Source organism: Falco rusticolus, chromosome 7 (genome assembly GCF_015220075.1).
Source record: "Falco rusticolus isolate bFalRus1 chromosome 7, bFalRus1.pri, whole genome shotgun sequence".
NCBI lineage: Eukaryota > Metazoa > Chordata > Aves > Falconiformes > Falconidae > Falco > Falco rusticolus.
In genome coordinates, this window is record NC_051193.1 from 71803544 (window position 1) to 71820497 (window position 16954).

Below are 16954 nucleotides of genomic sequence, written 5' to 3' on the forward strand. Positions count from 1 at the left end.
GTTCCTAAGGGTATTAATTCTCATCATACTTTTTCCAGTTTAAAAATAGACATGTGTTTTACAGCTGTCTGCAAACCATATAATGTAGAAAATGGAACTTGTATAAAAAAGAACTACAACAAACTTGCAAAGTACTTTTATTTCTGTAAAGGTCAGGACCGAAACCAACACTCACCCAGTCAACAGTCCGTACTTCGTATGAGCATGTCACAGCTCTTCTCAGGCTGTGTTCCAGGCCATGTATGTCCGGTCTTCCCCAGGATTCTGTACCTGGCAGCTTGGAGATGCCAATGGCAGTAGTCAGACTGGAATGACACCATCAACGTGTCATGCACTTCTAATGTTTACATAGAATCTTCAAGTTGTAAGCCACATGTTAAGAAGTGTTCTGCAAAAGTGAGCCAGGCATCCGAAGAACATCCCAAAGGCCACCAGCCTGACTCAGACTTTAGGATTCTTTTCATATGTTTCATAGGCAAATTCTTCCGTGTGAGCTCTATCATTCAGTAGCCCAATAAAATCAATCTCCAGCTGGAATGGACCATCTATTTTATCTCCGATCGTGAATCCAAGGGTACTAATCTAATTAAAAGACACATAGGTTAGAACAGTGACAATTATGTTACACTAACACAATTGTACCTACCACTTCCATACGTTACAAACAATTCATGGCCATCTACTATTTATTCAAAAAGCAACAGCATTTCTTAAGGCTCAAATGCTTCATGGCCACGTTTTCCTGTACAGACCCCAGTGGGAAACTACTTCACATCTGCCCTTCCACCACTGTGTTGAACCCTTTATTACAAGTGGCCCGAGCCTAAAGCAACATGGCAAGTTTCATCCTTCAGGGTTTGTGCCTGGCCAGTTTCATCATGACTGGGTGTACAAACATGTTTTCACAAAGTCTGCCACAACTCTTGCGAGCAGGAAACACAAACAGAATGTAATTAAGGATGGAAGAAAACTTCCTTTCTAGACCTGCGGGCACTGTAAAACACACAGAGCTTTGTTACTGACTTATGCCACTGCTCCTCAATACAAATAATGTTCTTAAATATAAGAACACTCCTTGCTCCTTTCCCCCAATGTCCTCCCTCAACACTATTCCATTTAAAAAAAAAAAAAAAAGACAAAAACACCCCAAAAAACTGTAACTGTAATAAATTTCATAAAAACTGCACAGCTCAGGCAGCTTCCTTGCATGTCACCTCTCAGAGCCCCCACTGCTGGCTGCTCTGGGGATGCCTTGGGTCACCAGTGGCCAGCCACCTTCAAATAGCAGCTGCTCTGGAGCCTGGCTAGCAGTGCAGGTCGGAGCTGTACCTGTGATTTTCAGGGCTGCTGTACATATAGGAAAATAATGCCAAGGATGTGTCAGATAAAGTTGAGTAATTGTGGGCTGTGGCTAAATATCCATTGCAAATGTATGCTAAATAAGTAATAGCTAAGGAAATTAAGTGCACGGACATTCCTCTCTGGTTCCTGGGAAAACGCAGAGTAGTACCACGAGGGACTGCAATGTTTTATCAAGGTTTCTTTACCTGCCTTCACACTGCTTTGCCTATTTTTGTTTTTCTTTAAAATACACTTGGAAAATTACATTTTGTATTATATGCAAGTGATCACTTTTACTGTGAAATAATAAGCATAAGGTAACAAGGAATGAAAACGAAGTCAAGGATGCTTAGATCACGTGCTCTTTTGTCCCTTTAACTCCTGGTAAATATTTTTCAATGCCCCATACACAACTTTGTTTTCATTTACCATTTTGCATGGCTTTATGTCCCAAATCCTGATAAATACTGCAGTGTCTGTATTTAAATATAGGCCTTTTATAGCAATTTTCTTCCATAAAGCATATTTTTTCTTGCAGTTGATCCACCTTCTTCATAGCATTCATACTTGCTTCCTACAGCCTCAACTTCTGTTTTAAAACAGATTGTTTTCATGCTGCCAATGACTGAACTACCCTCAAATTTTTCCTGATTTTTTTCCCCCGCCTCATTAAGGCAATTAGGAACCGAATGCAACATTCCAGGTGACTAACACTCAAGTGATGGGCCTTTAATTTTCTCCCCATATATATTTCTAACACTGTTTATTTTCCTTTTGGTAGTCACTGGGCATTAAGCTGCCCTCAATTACATACACAAGGGTCACTGAAATTTAAAAAATAAAAAGATACAGAAACAATCTTTTCCCAACACGTCTCCTCCTGTGAATCAGCGAATTAGTCTACCTATTTGCAGAAATAAAAAAATACTTAACACATTTACTTAATATTTAGACTAGAAAGCCTGAAAAAAACTAAAAAAGAGCCTATAAATAAATCAGTTTACTGTGCACCATCAAGGTCACTGACACAGTACATCCTCAAATAAAACCTCACAGTATGACACCCCTCCCAATCTTCTGCCAGGAAGAAAGCTGATGATATGATACTCTTACTAGTTTTGGCAGTACTGTGCCAACCACCATTTTAGACTACTTAGTCACTTTGATCATTCCTAAAAAAGTAGGGGGGGGTGTTTTTTTTTTTTTTTCTGAAAAGCCACACTGTGAGTAGTTTCTTGGTTATACAGGTCTCTTAAAAATATTTCTGGAGCTTCTCTGAAGTGAGCGTCACTTCTATCACAAAGCAGCATAATTTAAATGCAAAGGCAAGCGCAGAAAAACAAGTACTTTATAAGAAGAGGCCCTTCCATTTCAAATCCACAAACATTAAAGAATTTGTAAATTATCTATAGGACAATATGATCATACAAAGCCTACAGACAACTTGCCTTGTCTAACCAGATAGGGTGCTGGTCATCCTGGACTCTTCCCCGACTGGAGAGAAAGAATTTGGAGAATGGGATCTGACAGGAACGGAACAAAACAAACACAGACTTCAGTGTCAGCAGTACATAAAAAATCAAGGGGGGGAAAAAAAGCCTGTCTTAGTAAATTAAATTAAACTCTGCTACATCTGGTACCAGCACCAGTTTGGTAAGCAGAACTGGTGCAGAGAACGGGCCACGTTAACCCCTTTGCTGACCACTCACAGCCAGCTCCAGGGCCACGTGCTGTGTGGCGGCCGTCTGTAGCTGTTGTGCAGGACTGTTACCCTGTTAGGACATGACAAAAGGCTACAGTGCAGAAGGTGGCTCTTGACATCGAGACTATCCCCTTCCAATAACATGTCAACATAAAAGAGAAATTACTGAAAAGTCTAGCATGCATGTATATCAACAGCTTGCCTGTACCCAAGCCATGCATTTCATAGTGCAAACTTCATACTGAGACATCAGTACTCTAGCAAAGCAGCTCAGAATCTTGTAAAAATAACTTCGAATGCAGTGGGAGCCAGAAAGAGGAGGGGCTGTCATAAGAAATAGGAAGCCGGAGGGTTGGCTAGCAGAGATGAGGGGAAAACATGCAAGTCAAGTTTCATCAGAAAAGAGCCCAAACTCCCACTTCTTACAAGTATTATTTTGTGTCACAGATTCAAAGGCCATAAATGAGAAAGCACACCTCTGAGCCTCTGACTGACTCCAGCGAGTCAGCGGGTTAAGCAAATCCTGTCGCAGGGTACAAATCCCATGCCAGCCTACGTCTGTCTGCGTTACGGATAAAATGGTTACCACAGAGAGTATTCCTAGCCACACCTGCTCAGCTTCCATCGCTGTCTGTGTTCTCCTTCGCCAGTAATAGCTAACAGCAGGCGTTCAGGCATAGCGGATCAAATCTTTAACACAATCGACACAGCATGCCCTCCCACAACCCAGTGATTTAGTTTTGGGAACTCCCAAGCCCCAGGCACGTGCCTGTTGTGCAAGGATACTAACAGCCAAACGAACAGACAGCATCAGCAACAAACTGTGCCTGTCGGAAAAGTTCCCCTTCCACAGAGCTATGATGGCCAGGACCCCAAGGCAGTCTTGTTAGTCTGAAAGACTCATTAGCTCACCTTTATTTCCTCCCAGTATGGGCCTCCTCGGGTGAACATGAAGTAGTTGTAGAGGTCGTCCTTTTGATGAGAGAAGTAAGGGTCTGTATAGATGTTTACCATCCAAGGTCTACCATCGCCACGGACCCGTAAATACAGACTATTGAAGTTTGACCAGTCATAATACTTCTTCCTAGCAAAAGATCCCTACAAAAATTAATAAATAGAATTACTCCTCCTTAATAAAGGGAAACTTCCATTACAAAGAACATAGCACGACTGCTTTGATCTCTGCCCTCATTATTATGTCAAATAATACTCAATGTGACATAGTGAAAACTGGGTTGCTCTTTCATGATACTAGTTGCTGATCTCTCCAAATGTCCTTCAGCACTGTATTAGAACCCACAAACTGCAGTATTACCACTCTGAGGACTCACGCTTTAATTAGAAACCACATCTTGTAACTATCAGAAAACAGATTTCCTTCCTAGGACCAAATTCCCCGCCAGGCAAGTACACAAACACTATAGTGATGGATCAGTAGTTATGTAGTTCATTAAGTTTAATATTCTGTGGTCAGTACTGGATTATTCAGAGGTGATTACAAGAAGGTTAAGTGGAATAATTTATCCCGTGATAACTTCCCTTATTGAAGACTGACTTAAGAAGCGGAAGCATTTCATGTTTTCCAACACATTTTGCCATTAACTGTGCACAAGGATATGGATTGCAAGTACGTCTGGTTCTCAACTGCATTTTCTTCCAAATATCTTAAAAGTCCCAGTGTTGTGATCTGCACACTGGCAGGTCCCTGAGTCTTCAGAGAGTTACACTGAGATCACTCAGAGCAATGCAGGGCAAGGGTCAGGGCTATTCTTGGCCAGAACTGCTTAAACCAAATAAAAATTAGCACCAAAAATTAGGTGATTTCCCCTTTCTTTTACAGCACTACTATGGTTACCTGTCAACTGTCCCTCTACCAACTCGTCTCATAGGTAACAGGAGGAGCAGATCATCAATACATTAATACAAGCCCTACACCTACTTGATTTTATGGTTTTGCCAGCTTTGAGCCTTTTTACTTACATAAAGAGGAGCTTTTATATTTATATTTATGTTTTTACTCTCTGATTTCAAGCTGCATGATAAAGGTAGAGTGATACACTCCACCACTTCAGAATTTGGTGGTGAAAGTCTGGGTCACATTTGCACAAGTTTGTAGCAGTCCTAGGAATTTAACTCAGGTGAGATTCAACTCGCTGTTCCATTGCTCTGACCTAGTGTCACCATTTTAATGTTCATCTGCTGCTCATTTGTCCATTGATTTTGCTCACTCCTCTCTCTGCTCCCTGAAGATTCTGGCCCAGAAGAGACTTTACGTGTGTACTTGTGCCAATTCACAAACAACAGAATGGACTAAGAAGTTAAGCATTGTATACGCTAAGTCAAAATGTTCCTTTGCTTTTAAAGGTGCTTAAAAATACAGAATGAAACAAGCAGCATCAATAATAAGCACATCCATTTCTGGCTCTATTTTGCTCAATTCTAAGCTATCCAAGATTTGTGTCTTGCTTTTCCTGATTTGCAGTAGGAGCCAGGCCCTTAAAAAGTACATTTCAAAGCATTATTTTCCATTCCTGTGAGAAAAAAGATGAGCTCATTCACCTAAACCAAATTTGATGAATAGGCCAAGTTAAAGCCCATAAAATTTGTCCTTATGACACATTCGATTAACTTAAAATCTAGGGACACACGTCTATATTAATCGTATCAGTTCTGGATATAATGGTTCATTACAGATCCTTCATTTCCAACAAGGCTGCAAACAGGGCTGTCTTAATGAGTGGATGCCCTACCGCACGTAAGTAAATGTTCAAACATTTATTATTTTTTTTCCAAGAAAGTAAAACAAAAAAACAAGAAAAAGTTGTAAGTTCCTTCCAAGTCAAAGGATAAAGCAGCAACTACATCCTTGAAGGAATATCTAACACTCCTGAAAGTGACCAGTTTCAACTGCAGTAAACAACAGTCCACTTGTTGTCACTGGGATTACACAAAAATGCTCTCCGATGAAGTAACAGAAGCTATGCAAACATGAAGCTGTACTTACCACCAGCGGTTTAGCTCTCATACTACAATATCCACTGTATTTTGTCTCCCCATCGCGAGGTACTTCTGTATTGAGGTTTCCATACAGCAGAGCAGCCTGGTTGTTCCTACCCAGTTTGAGGTAAACTTCACTCTTCCCTCCAATCTCTACATCAGAAGAAATAACCCATTTATTTAAATCTTCTTGGCACCGAAACTCCCACACCACCCTTGTCTGCTCCAGCAGGTACCGACTGAGCGAATGGCCTCCAGGCCCTACTATGTGATCTTCGGTCTCCTTCTTCAGCATGCTAAGCTGCGTCTTTAAGACATCAATGCCCTTCTTAAAACTGAAATCAGTATTTTGCAAAGACGGTTTCTTCTCGGGCTGCGCCCCTGGCCTCCTGTAGCTGCTATACAATTTTGATGTAGAATTGCTGAGGAGAGGTCCAATTAAGGGATGCAAAACATTGTGCCTGCTGCATCGACCATGTAAGTAAGCACTGTTGAGCAATGTAACAGTAAGAGCCATGCTGGTAAATTTGAAGAATTCACTTCCAGTAAGGCAATTAACAGGTCTGTAATTAATTTAACAACAAGACCGGTATCCAGAGCTATCTTACTTTAGTTACTGTAGTTTATCTTCACCTTTAATGAAAAAGAGAAAAATTTTAAAAAATTACATATAGGATGCTTGTAAAACTTTAATTTTTTAAACAGGTATTAACTAGAAATCTCAGCCATTGGAAAAAGGAATAAAAAATAACATCAACTATTACACTTCCCCAGAGGTCTAGTTTACTTAATGATTTCCACCCTATGCATTCCCCCCTCCCTGTAACGCGAAACACCCATGCAAGTCAGAAAAACTAAGTAAAATACTTCAAATAAAACTGAAAATAGAAAAAAGCAATTCCTGTTCATCCCTTTTACCATCAGTAAGTAACAGTAGCAAAAACAACTTCAGGAAGAAGGTTTCTAAAAAGGTGGCATCTATGCAACTACAAAGTACTATCACCTGCAAGAAAATCACAGTCAGGACAGGTAGACTGCTGCCATACGCACTAGAATGACAGTCTCACCTGGCAATCACAGATGTCAAGACTTTTCAGATATGAAATCCTATAGCAGCCATACTGTATGCTTTTTCCGTAAGTCATCCAGCCCCTTGCCCCCTTAACGTATGTGGTTGAGGATTACAGAGGCCAAAGAATTTAACATGAAAAACTGCAATTTGATAGGTTTTTTTATAAAGCTCTTGAAAAATTCTGAAAATCTTCTTTGCTTCTCTCGGCATCACTGCTGGTAGGAACAGCTATGCTGCATTGCTATTCTCTAATCCATAAGGGAGAACCTTAATGCTGTGTTCTGTACAGAGGCTATTAGCACTGATGTATAACATTAGATAGACTAGTTGCCTGGGTTTGGTGGGGTTTTTTTGTTTGTTTTGGGTTTTTTATATTTTATTTGGCTACAGAATAAATCCTGAAACTATGTCAAATCAGTTCACCTTCTCTAGGCTTTTAAGAATAAAGCCAGTCACCCCACAGATGCTTTCTACATGCCACATAACTTTCCCCACTCGTGGCAAAATTCACTACCGTTATTTCCATACTCCAGTTAAGTTATGCATGGTGGACTAGAACTACACTGAAGGAATTCACATTATCACACACTCAGCAAGACAGGAAGCAGGTTCCTCAAAGAAACCCCATGTGCAAGGCTTCCATGCCCCGTGGGACTGAGTCAGGGCACACACCATGACAGCAACAAGACCCCGAGCAGTGACCCCGTCCACCTCTGGGCCCTGCTGCCAAACCTGCCTCAAACGGCAAGGGAAACTACTGAAAAGCTGCAGCCCACAGCCAAGCTGAACCCCACTCCGCACAGACTCCTCCTTGTTTCCTCTGAGTACCAAGAAGGAGATCATGGGAAACTGTAAAAAATTTTACTTTTGCTCGATTTTTTCCCTAAGATGCAAGATCAAACATTGAACAGGTCAAAGGATGAGGTCAAGAAAACCTTAAAAAGGCTATCTGTCAAAACAAAATAGGAATTAGCTACCCATGAAGGTGAACTTAAAAGAACAGGCCCGCAGATGAGACCTGAGATTGATGAACCTAGTTATCAAACCATGAAGTTTGGCAAGAATTGTTAAAATACTTTGCACTTTCATTGACCCATCCTCATTATATGATTTTAACAGAAAAACACTCCTCCTTGAAAGCTACCCGCCTCCAGAGGAAGACCATCCACCCGAGGACGGGGCAGGGCAAAAATGCATTGATGATACCTCTGGACTCAAGCGAGGAAGTTGTAACCAGCGCTGTCTAAGGGGAGCGGGTGTCAGGGGACTAACCCTGGAAATCTCAGTGTGCAAGCAGCAGGCCGCTGTGCGAGCGCGGCGAGTTATCGCCCCCAGTTACCGCCCCACTCTACGCAGATCCGCAAATTAAAAAGCCTCCCCGGCTCTGTGCCCCCTCCCGGCCCTATGCGCCCCCCCCCCCCCCTCCCCGGCTCTTTTCTTCCCCCCTCCCCGGGCCGGCGCACGGCGGCGGCAGCGGCGCCGCCAGGGACCGACACCCGCCCGCGGGGGTACCAGCGCGCCGGGCTGCGGCCAGCGCTGCCCCATCGCTCGGCGGCCACGAAGACCCGGCCTACAGCCGCGGCCAGGCGCCGGCCCCGGGCCCGCCTCCACCCACCGCGGCGCGGGGGCCTGAGGCGGGGCCGGCACACGGCGGCGGCCTCTCGGCGAAACCGGCCGCCTCCCCACACCTCACGCACCCCCGGCCCCGCGGCCAACAGCTCCCGGTGCTGAGGTACCGCCTCACCTCCCCGCCGCCGCGCCGCTCCGGATCCGCCGCCGCCGCCGCGATCCCCTTCCTTGCTGCGAGAGGCCGCTGCACGGTGCCCCGGCGCCTTACCCCTGACGGCGTTCGCGCCCCGGCGGGCTGAGGGGCGGCCAGCCGGCAGCGGGGAACATGGCGGCGCGACGCCCCCGACGGCCGTTGAGGGGGGCGGCCCGCGCGCCGCAGCCCCGCCCCGCCCCGCCCCGCCCCCGCGCCGTGCGCATGCGCCGTGCCCTTTGTGTCGCGGGCGGGCGGGCGGCGCGGGGCAGGCCGGGCCGCTGAGAGCGCCGCGCCGCCGCCGGGGCGGGGAGCGGAGAGAGCCGGCTCCGCCATGGTGAAGAAGCGGAAAGGCCGTGTCCTTATCGACTCCGACACTGAGGACAGCGGTAGCGAGGAGAACCTAGATCAGGTGCGTGGGGAGGCCCGGCCTGAGCGCGGGGCCTGGGATCTCCGGCCCGCGCAGGGCTCGGCGCCGCCATCCCTCCCCTCGCTCCCTCGCTCCCGCCCGGGGTTACGCGCCACCGTCGCTCTCCTCAGCCCGATGGGGGTCCCCGTGGCCTCCGTGAGGGGAGCCCGCGCCCCCCCGACAGGGCCCCGGCCTGCCCGCCGCGGCGGCTCCCGGGGTCTCTTCGCGGCGGGCCCGGTGCTCGCGGGAGGGTGGCGCGATGCTCCGGGCGGCTCGGCCCTGCGGGGCGGGGAGCCAGGCCCGGCCGCCGGCAGCCCTGGGGCAGCGCGGCGAGCGGCCCCGGGGGCCGGGCAACTTTTCTGTGCTGCCCCGGCGCGCCGCGTCCCTGCCGCCGCCGAGCCCCTGGGGCGGGCGGGCTCCCCGGGCGGGCAGCACAGCCGGGGCCGGGAGCCGGTGTCGGTGCGGCGGGGAGGGGTTCGTTACCGCCGGGGTATCGTCCTGCGTGGGCAGCGCGGTGTCAGGGGGGCTTTAACCGGGCCGGGGCTGCGGAGGGGCAGCCCCCGCCTCGGTGCTGGGGGTGGGGGAGGGGGCTGCGTTCGCTGTGGCGGTTGGCGATGCCGTGGTTCGAACGGTAAAGCAAGACCTGGCAGGTACCGAGCGTTACGGCTGGTGTGGCAGCGCGTGCTCCGGGGGGACGTTTGGCTGGCTGGCTGTGCTGAAGCCTACATGTCTGATGTAATTTACGTGCTGGACCTTCAGGGTTTTTAATATAGAAGCTGTTGCTATGTTGCAATAAAAAGCCTTCCCAAACACTCAAAAATGGTTTTGCGGCTTGGAGGTTCAGAAAAATGAAATCAGGTAGACAAATGTATTGGAGCAGAGTGTGCCCTGATGATTGCGTGTGCCCCTCGAGTTCTTCGAGCTGCCAGCATCTCACCACTAGTTCATTAGTTTGGTGGTTTCTCCGAAGCTTGAAAACAGAAGGGGCTGGACGAGCTCTGGCATAGATCAGTGACGGTGGTAGGAATCACCCCTTGGTTCTGCATCTGTTCCGTCGTTCACTGGAAGCATGCCTCTGCAGCTGTACCTGAGCAGTAGGTGCTTCCCCCTCCACTGAGCTGCTTGTAGCAACTGTAACAGCAGGGATATGTATGTGTGAGGATGGAGGCTACGTAGTAAGGAAGAAATGTTTTTGTGGTGTGATTTAAGGATGAGAGTCTACTGAGTGAGGCCCCTGTAGGTTAAATGTTTGGCAGCTTTCCTCTGCACTCCAGGCTTGTTGAATCAAAAGACCAGGAGCCTTTTTAATACAGTGTCTTGCAAAAGAGAACAAGGGTAGAGAGAAAGAAGGAAACTTGCTTGGAATAAAAGTAGTGGTGGATATGCCAAGACAGCATCCAGGGAGGTAATCTGGGTTGAATGACTGCTTAGAGACAGGTGTGTGAGAGAAATCCTAGAAAAGGTTGTAGAAAACATCAGGAGCTTCCTGAAGAGAACTGTTAATTGTATGAACGTGCTCTGTTGGTGTTGAGTGCCTTCTTCAGAGGAAGGTTTGTAAAATGCCTTTGCTAATGGAAAGGGTTTTTGTTAGTAAGTAGCCTAGGCCATCAGTTTCTGCAGCGTGTATGTTCTCATTTGGGGTACTAAATTTTAATCCGTTTGCTGTGGACATAATCTTCCAGTTATGAAACTAATGCAAACCAATCTAGTATCGACTTCCCAAGACTGCAGAAGTTGGCGTGACTGTATTTCTACTTGCAGCTAAGGTTCATCAGCCCCAAAGCAGTGTTTTAAAGAATACATTGTGTCATGGATTATAAAGACAGTAATGCAGCTTCAGAAATGTTTGTTGTGTGCTGCTGCTGCTGTCATCTGAACAAGCTATGAACAGCAGATGATGAGATTCAAAGGCAACACACACCAGCACAAAGAGCCAAGTAAAGTGCTTCATTTGGAGAACGACTCTCCTTAGTTTCACAAACTTTGAGCCTTGATGTCTTCTGCTCTGTGCCCATCTAAAGCTTTAAGTGCATTCTGTGGTGTGTAGGCACAGTGAGAAGGAATTGAACAGCCTGACTAAATACTATCAGCCATGACAATGTGGTGATGTCCAAAGCATTTCCCTTTAAAAATGTATAATTGCAAACATCTCTTTTGTTTAGAAGAAGGAGCTGCTCTCTAGTAGTATTTGGCTTTTTGGGTTAATACAGTGTAGTTAGAGTGGTTTTGAATTCTTACCCAATCCAAATAAGAAACCTGGAGATGATTCTGAAAGTAATTTGTCTTACGGTGTTTGTGCCGAGAAAATAATGGCAGTAGTATTTACTTCTTATAACTTGTTATCCTCAAAATGCTTTTGTAGCATCCAGTTTTGTTAAAATTCTGTGTGTATATGTACATGTATTTATAAAACATAAATAGACTTCGTTCCTTAGTCTGTGGGGAGAATCATGTTACTGGGGTGTACTCGGATATCACAGAGAAGGTGCATATACATTGACCTGGATTGATAAAACTAATTACGACATTTTAAAATGAATGTATGGTTTTTCACACCAGGAGCTCTTGTCATTGGCCAAACGGAAGCGCAGTGACTCTGAAGAAAAGGAGCCACCTGTAAGCAAGCCTACTGCATCTTCAGACTCTGAGACATCAGACAGTGATGATGAGGTGAGTTTGTCATGTTATCAGTGAAGTTACTGTGAATGATTTGTCCAATTGTACCTAAGCAGTGAAAGTGTATTTATTGTACGGTATGTTTAGCCTGCTGACTTCACGGAGTGGGACTGGCCATCAGTGGACCTGATGGAGGCCCATTAAGCCCAGAGGATGTGTACTCAGAAATACTTCTTTTTTTTCTTTTAATCAGTAGGATTTGAATTGTAACTGTATACAAAACAGTCTAAACGTCTGTGGAAAAGTTGACTGCCTTTTTGATCCCACGTTCATATGTTCTGAACGGTCTGGTGATCTGCCCGCTTAAAACTAGTGTTTTTCCTCTGTAGCGCCTGTGGTTGAAGTAGTAGTGCAGCTGCTAAAGCTGGACTCTGAGTTGAGGGAGATGTTTTCAGCTTTAGAAGAGACCTTTCTTCCTCAGAGAGGGAAAGGATCAAGACAGGTGGTACTACTCTTTTACGGGTGGTAACACTGTTCTGTGTAGCTACTTTGATTCCCCAAGAACTCTGCTGTGAATGAGCTTGTCTGGTCATTTGAAAATGCAAGAGTGTGTGTTTTATTGGTGGTTTTGAAGAAAGCCAGGCAAGGAAGAATTTAGCATTGCTTTGTTCTAGCATTTTGTCAATTCTTTGTATTGTGTTTATCTGCTAGATCTGTTTTTGTTATTTGTTCTTGGTACTACCTTCTAGAGCTGGGTAAAAGTCTCTGCTTTCATCTATAAATGAAAACTGAAATAGACTTAATTAAAACGGAGGAACTGACAAACAGGTCATACAGGTATTTGAATAAAAAACACTTTCTTGAAGGCTTACATGTCTCTTGCAAGCTTTCCGCGCAATGTAGTGAGGTCATTTATTCCATCTATACTTAAAAATTTAACAGGGATCTGTTTGGGATGGATATTTTTTTCTGAAAATACAGGAAGTGCTATTCCTCGTGAGAGCTTGAAGACCAGTAGGGTAGGCCAATGATAACCTATTAAGCATTTGGTAGTGTTGCAGAGTTCTTCCAATAAATGTAAAGAATGTATAGCTTAATCCTCTTCCGAGGCATTTTTCAAATAAATATGCTTGGAACTCTGTTTCAATCAATCCTTTTCTTTCTTTTTTTTTTTTTTTTTTTTTAAAGTGACTCTAATATGTGCTTAAGGCATAAGGAGAGAGAGAATTGTGAATGGACTAGATATATTGGGTTTGTTATTGGGTTACCACTCAGTCTGTCACTGTGTGTGTTCAGATCTTCTGGCACGCAGCTTATTTATTCTGAGCTATGTGGAGCCTAGCTTGTCTGGAAAAGTAGACATAGGTGTGGAGAGCATGCCGATGATAAATCCTTCTGCTTTGTGTTTCTCGGAAAACTGACAGAAGAAATTACATTATTCAGATTATTATTTAGCTTGTATAACGACAAGAAAGTCTGTCTTTCTATTATACATAAATATGGCAATGAATCTCGTCACGAATTTGCACAAACCTTGCAGATGCAGTAGTATCTCTGCTGCAGCATGTACGTTTGATACTTTTTGTAATCTGTGTATCATTTCTAATTGATACTCTGTTCTTTCTGACCTCCATGCAGCAAGAGGAAAAGCTTTAGAGAAGAGGTAATTAGGACACTTGCTTCTATTCCTGTGCCTGAAATATGCATTCTGAACTGCTGCTTGTCACAGCAGGGTGAGACAGGCTGGGTTATAACAGTTCTGCTTCTGCCAGTCATTCAGCTGTGTGCATCCCTAGGCTTGACTACACTACTCCTGCTGAACGATTTTGGTTTTAATCAGTGTTCTTGTGATGGATTCGAAGTTGGCTCAACCTTGGGGTTTGGGAGAGGGGATCTAAAAGCTGAAATTGTCTTGCTGGACTTCCTGCAAGATGAGGACCTTGAGGGAAAAGCATGAAAATCATTGCCCTGGGCAAACATGCTTAATCATACCCATGTGCTTCCACGCAGGTTTTGTAGTGTGCACATTCTTTATGGTTCCTGCCAAAACCTAAAGGTTCCAGGACTGACGTTGCATGTACAGGAAAGGAGCCTAAACCTCTGCTTCAGTGGCAAATGCTGCATTCTGCATTTTTTTTAAAGGGAGAAAAGTTTGTGGGGCATAGGGGAGAGAAAGTGCATTTTGGAATTACAGAATAACAGCATGTACAAATCATGCCACATCTATACAATGGTGCCCACAGGATTTCAGTAGATCTTTAATGTTTTATCATTGTGTGTCTTGATGAGAATGTTCTTCTGTGAAAGCTCTTAGCCCCATCAGGTGTTCATGGTGCAGATGGTGGGTTCTATAACGCTTTAAGGACCTCTGTAGTCTGAATCAAATTGTCTAGCCAAGGGAATGAAGCTGAGTTGCAGGCAATGAAATGGGAAGGATGCTCTGAACAGTCTTCTGGTGGATCTGTGGAACGTGCATGAGTGAATTGACTATGGACTGTTGTTCAGAGAACTGATAAACAGCAATGACTGCAGGGCTCTGCAATAAGAAGTCCTACCGTTGCAGAGAGGTATACTAAGCCGGACACAGGTGTGGAGGCAGATATTTAATTTATCTGTGGAGTAATGTGTGGCCATGACTGCTCAAGAACTTGCTATCCCAAACTGCTAGCCTGCTGCACGTAACCAGTTTGGTGTTAGCCAGGTTACTCTTGGGGTGTACGTGTCCGCAAGGTACCCTCATTGCTTATTGAAGACACTCATGAAGACATGGCCTTCCTCAGTTGTAGTAGGTTAGTTCTGGGTTCCTGCTCTTCCTTTTATCCTGGTGTCATTGGTTGCAGTAAGAGAATTCTTTCTGTTGTGTGGTGAGGCCTGGATGACTTCTGCAACAACTTCACTAACATCAGCGCAGATTAGACAGAGCCACAATGCTGTAGGAGGTCCTGTTTGTTTCTCTCAAAAGGTTTGTTGTTAGCCATGCTGATGTGTGTCTGTGTCATCCTTCTGCGCTTGTTCTAATGTTGTGAGGGGTTTGGTTGTGCCTTTTAACAGCTCTAGGGTAATAGCAGAAAGAAGGACAAGAAAAGCTATATTGTGAACGCTTGGCAGCAGCCTGGAGTTTAGTGAGGAATGTCTTTTTATGCCTTTATTTGCAAATGTACAGATTTAGTAGGAATGGTATAGCTGAAGATCTTGTCAAGAGCTATGGGACAGAGGAGGAGGTGAGCAGTGGTCATGCAGCTAGTGAGGAAACTGGTCTCCAGTAACAGTTGGCGTAGCAGGCTTTTTATGGCTTTTTATGCTTTTTATGTTATCAGGAAAGGACTTGAAAGTTTGGATCTACTTACTGCACTTTGAGTTAACGCAATCTAGAAAACCTTGGATTATCGGAAAATTCCATGTGTTCCTTCTGTTTTGGGGTGTCTTGTGGGTTTGTAGAGATTGTGATGCTAAGTGTTGTCTTCTCCTGTGTGCTTTTATTTTGTAATACTGCTTAATTAGACCTTCAAGAATGAGTGGGTTCTCCAGTCCTGTGAGGCCTTTGCCATACATTTTTTGTTTCAAGCTTAAGAAATTTGAAATGATCTGTGCTTTAATCTTCTTATACACAGTCTTATAGGCTGTGTGCTTTGTAACTGACTTTTCTTGGAGACAGTTTCCTTCAGCTGTTAACGGGTGCAATAGTAAAGCTTTCCTTAAGGAAGAGAGGTGCTGTTACTTTCCTGCCCCAAAGTGCAAGCGCAAATCTGAATAGCACAGGCTAATTGCGTGGAGGCCAGCATGTCCAAAGAAGTAATGCAAATCAGTTGTGTACAAAACTAGTATAAAATTTGGTCTGCAGGTAGCTTCTTTAAATTGCAAACTAGCACGGGGATAACTTCTGGGAACTTAATTTATGTGGTATGAGAGTCTGCAGGAGCTCTGAAGTGGAGCAGGTTGCTCCAGAAATAGACTCGTGGTGGTATTGGAATTGAGTGTGTGATTTTTACTTTTTTCTCTGAATGGACTTTCCCTTTGTACCCAAGGAGCAGTTTTTGCTGAGAACAATCCAGTCATAAGGCACTAATATCTATCTAGAGAAGTCATTAAGTCTTTGTTGGTCCAGATGATGCTTGCTGGCTGGTGATGCTAGAGCCATGCAAGGCGCTTGTTGACTTAGTGTTTTATGGCTGTTGCTATCTCCAGCTGTTTGGCCCAGGCTTCCTAAATAAAACATTGCAGGTTTTTACAGCCAGTGGCATCCCGGAATTTGTTTCAGTTATGGAGAGTGCTGCTTCATTCGTATTTAGTATCTACTATCTCGATGTTTCCACTCAGCAGTTCTTGCTATTTTTCAATACGTGGACCCCTCAAAATACTTCTAGAGTATATGTCGACTTGCAGCTTAAACTGAATTTGAACCTACTATAGGTAGATGGGGTTTTTTTCCAGTTACTTGTAGTTGTCTTTCTGTGAGCTCCTTTGAGCAGTACTTGGACAATGGGTGAGGGTGGATGAGGTGTCGGGTGATATTTTGGCCCATGAAGCCTTTCAGGCAGTTCCTGGCAAAGCCTGTTCTATGGCTTCAGGAGGTGTTTCCTTTATTTGCTTATCTCCTTTCCATGTTGGTGTTGACACCTTGAGTCTCCTCTTTGTGTTTAAAATGATCCCTTAAGTTTTCTAATTACTGAACTGGTGTCATTGGGAAGGTAGTTGGGTGGCTTGCCTGGAGGACTGCCTTTTGTTTTTCCTATATGAATAGAGGAGAATGGATGAAAGTTTTTAAGCTGGGCTAATGTATTGTAACTTGGTACAAACTTATCTGGCCAGGGAAAGGAATGCCTTGGTAAGGGACCTGTTTTGCTTTGGTGTTGTGGTTTGTCATTTGCCTTTTGCTTATAAAAGCCATATCCAGAAGGGAAGGGTATTGTTGCAGGGACAGGCTGGTAACCGTTGCTGTGCATCTCTGTCTGATTTGATGTTAAAAAAAGAAATAAGAATACCTATTTGCAAAATAAAATCTCAGTGGATAATGCATTTAGATGCTGTGTGAGTAGAAGAAAATTGCAACTATCTGAG

General features: G+C 44.7%; 2 protein-coding genes across 2 annotated transcripts in view; one reads left to right on the forward strand and one right to left on the reverse strand.

The window, feature by feature from the left end:
- Positions 1 to 114: 114 nt before the first annotated feature.
- NDUFAF1 (NADH:ubiquinone oxidoreductase complex assembly factor 1) lies at positions 115 to 9045 on the reverse strand. The gene is made up of 5 exons (XM_037394615.1): positions 8857 to 9045; positions 6048 to 6673; positions 3956 to 4141; positions 2790 to 2864; positions 115 to 582 (listed from the first exon to the last, which is right to left on the reverse strand). Exons 2-5 carry the CDS (start codon positions 6555 to 6557, stop codon positions 442 to 444), a joined length of 912 nt encoding a protein of 303 aa, XP_037250512.1. The 5' UTR covers positions 6558 to 6673; positions 8857 to 9045; the 3' UTR covers positions 115 to 441.
- Positions 9046 to 9101: 56 nt separating this feature from the next.
- RTF1 (RTF1 homolog, Paf1/RNA polymerase II complex component) overlaps positions 9102 to 16954 on the forward strand; it is a 30495-nt gene continuing 22642 nt past the window's right edge. Inside the window, exons 1-2 of the mRNA XM_037395066.1 lie at positions 9102 to 9283; positions 11840 to 11950. Of these exons, the coding sequence (XP_037250963.1) occupies positions 9206 to 9283; positions 11840 to 11950 (189 nt within the window). The 5' untranslated portion in view covers positions 9102 to 9205. The remainder of the gene's footprint in view (positions 9284 to 11839; positions 11951 to 16954) is intronic.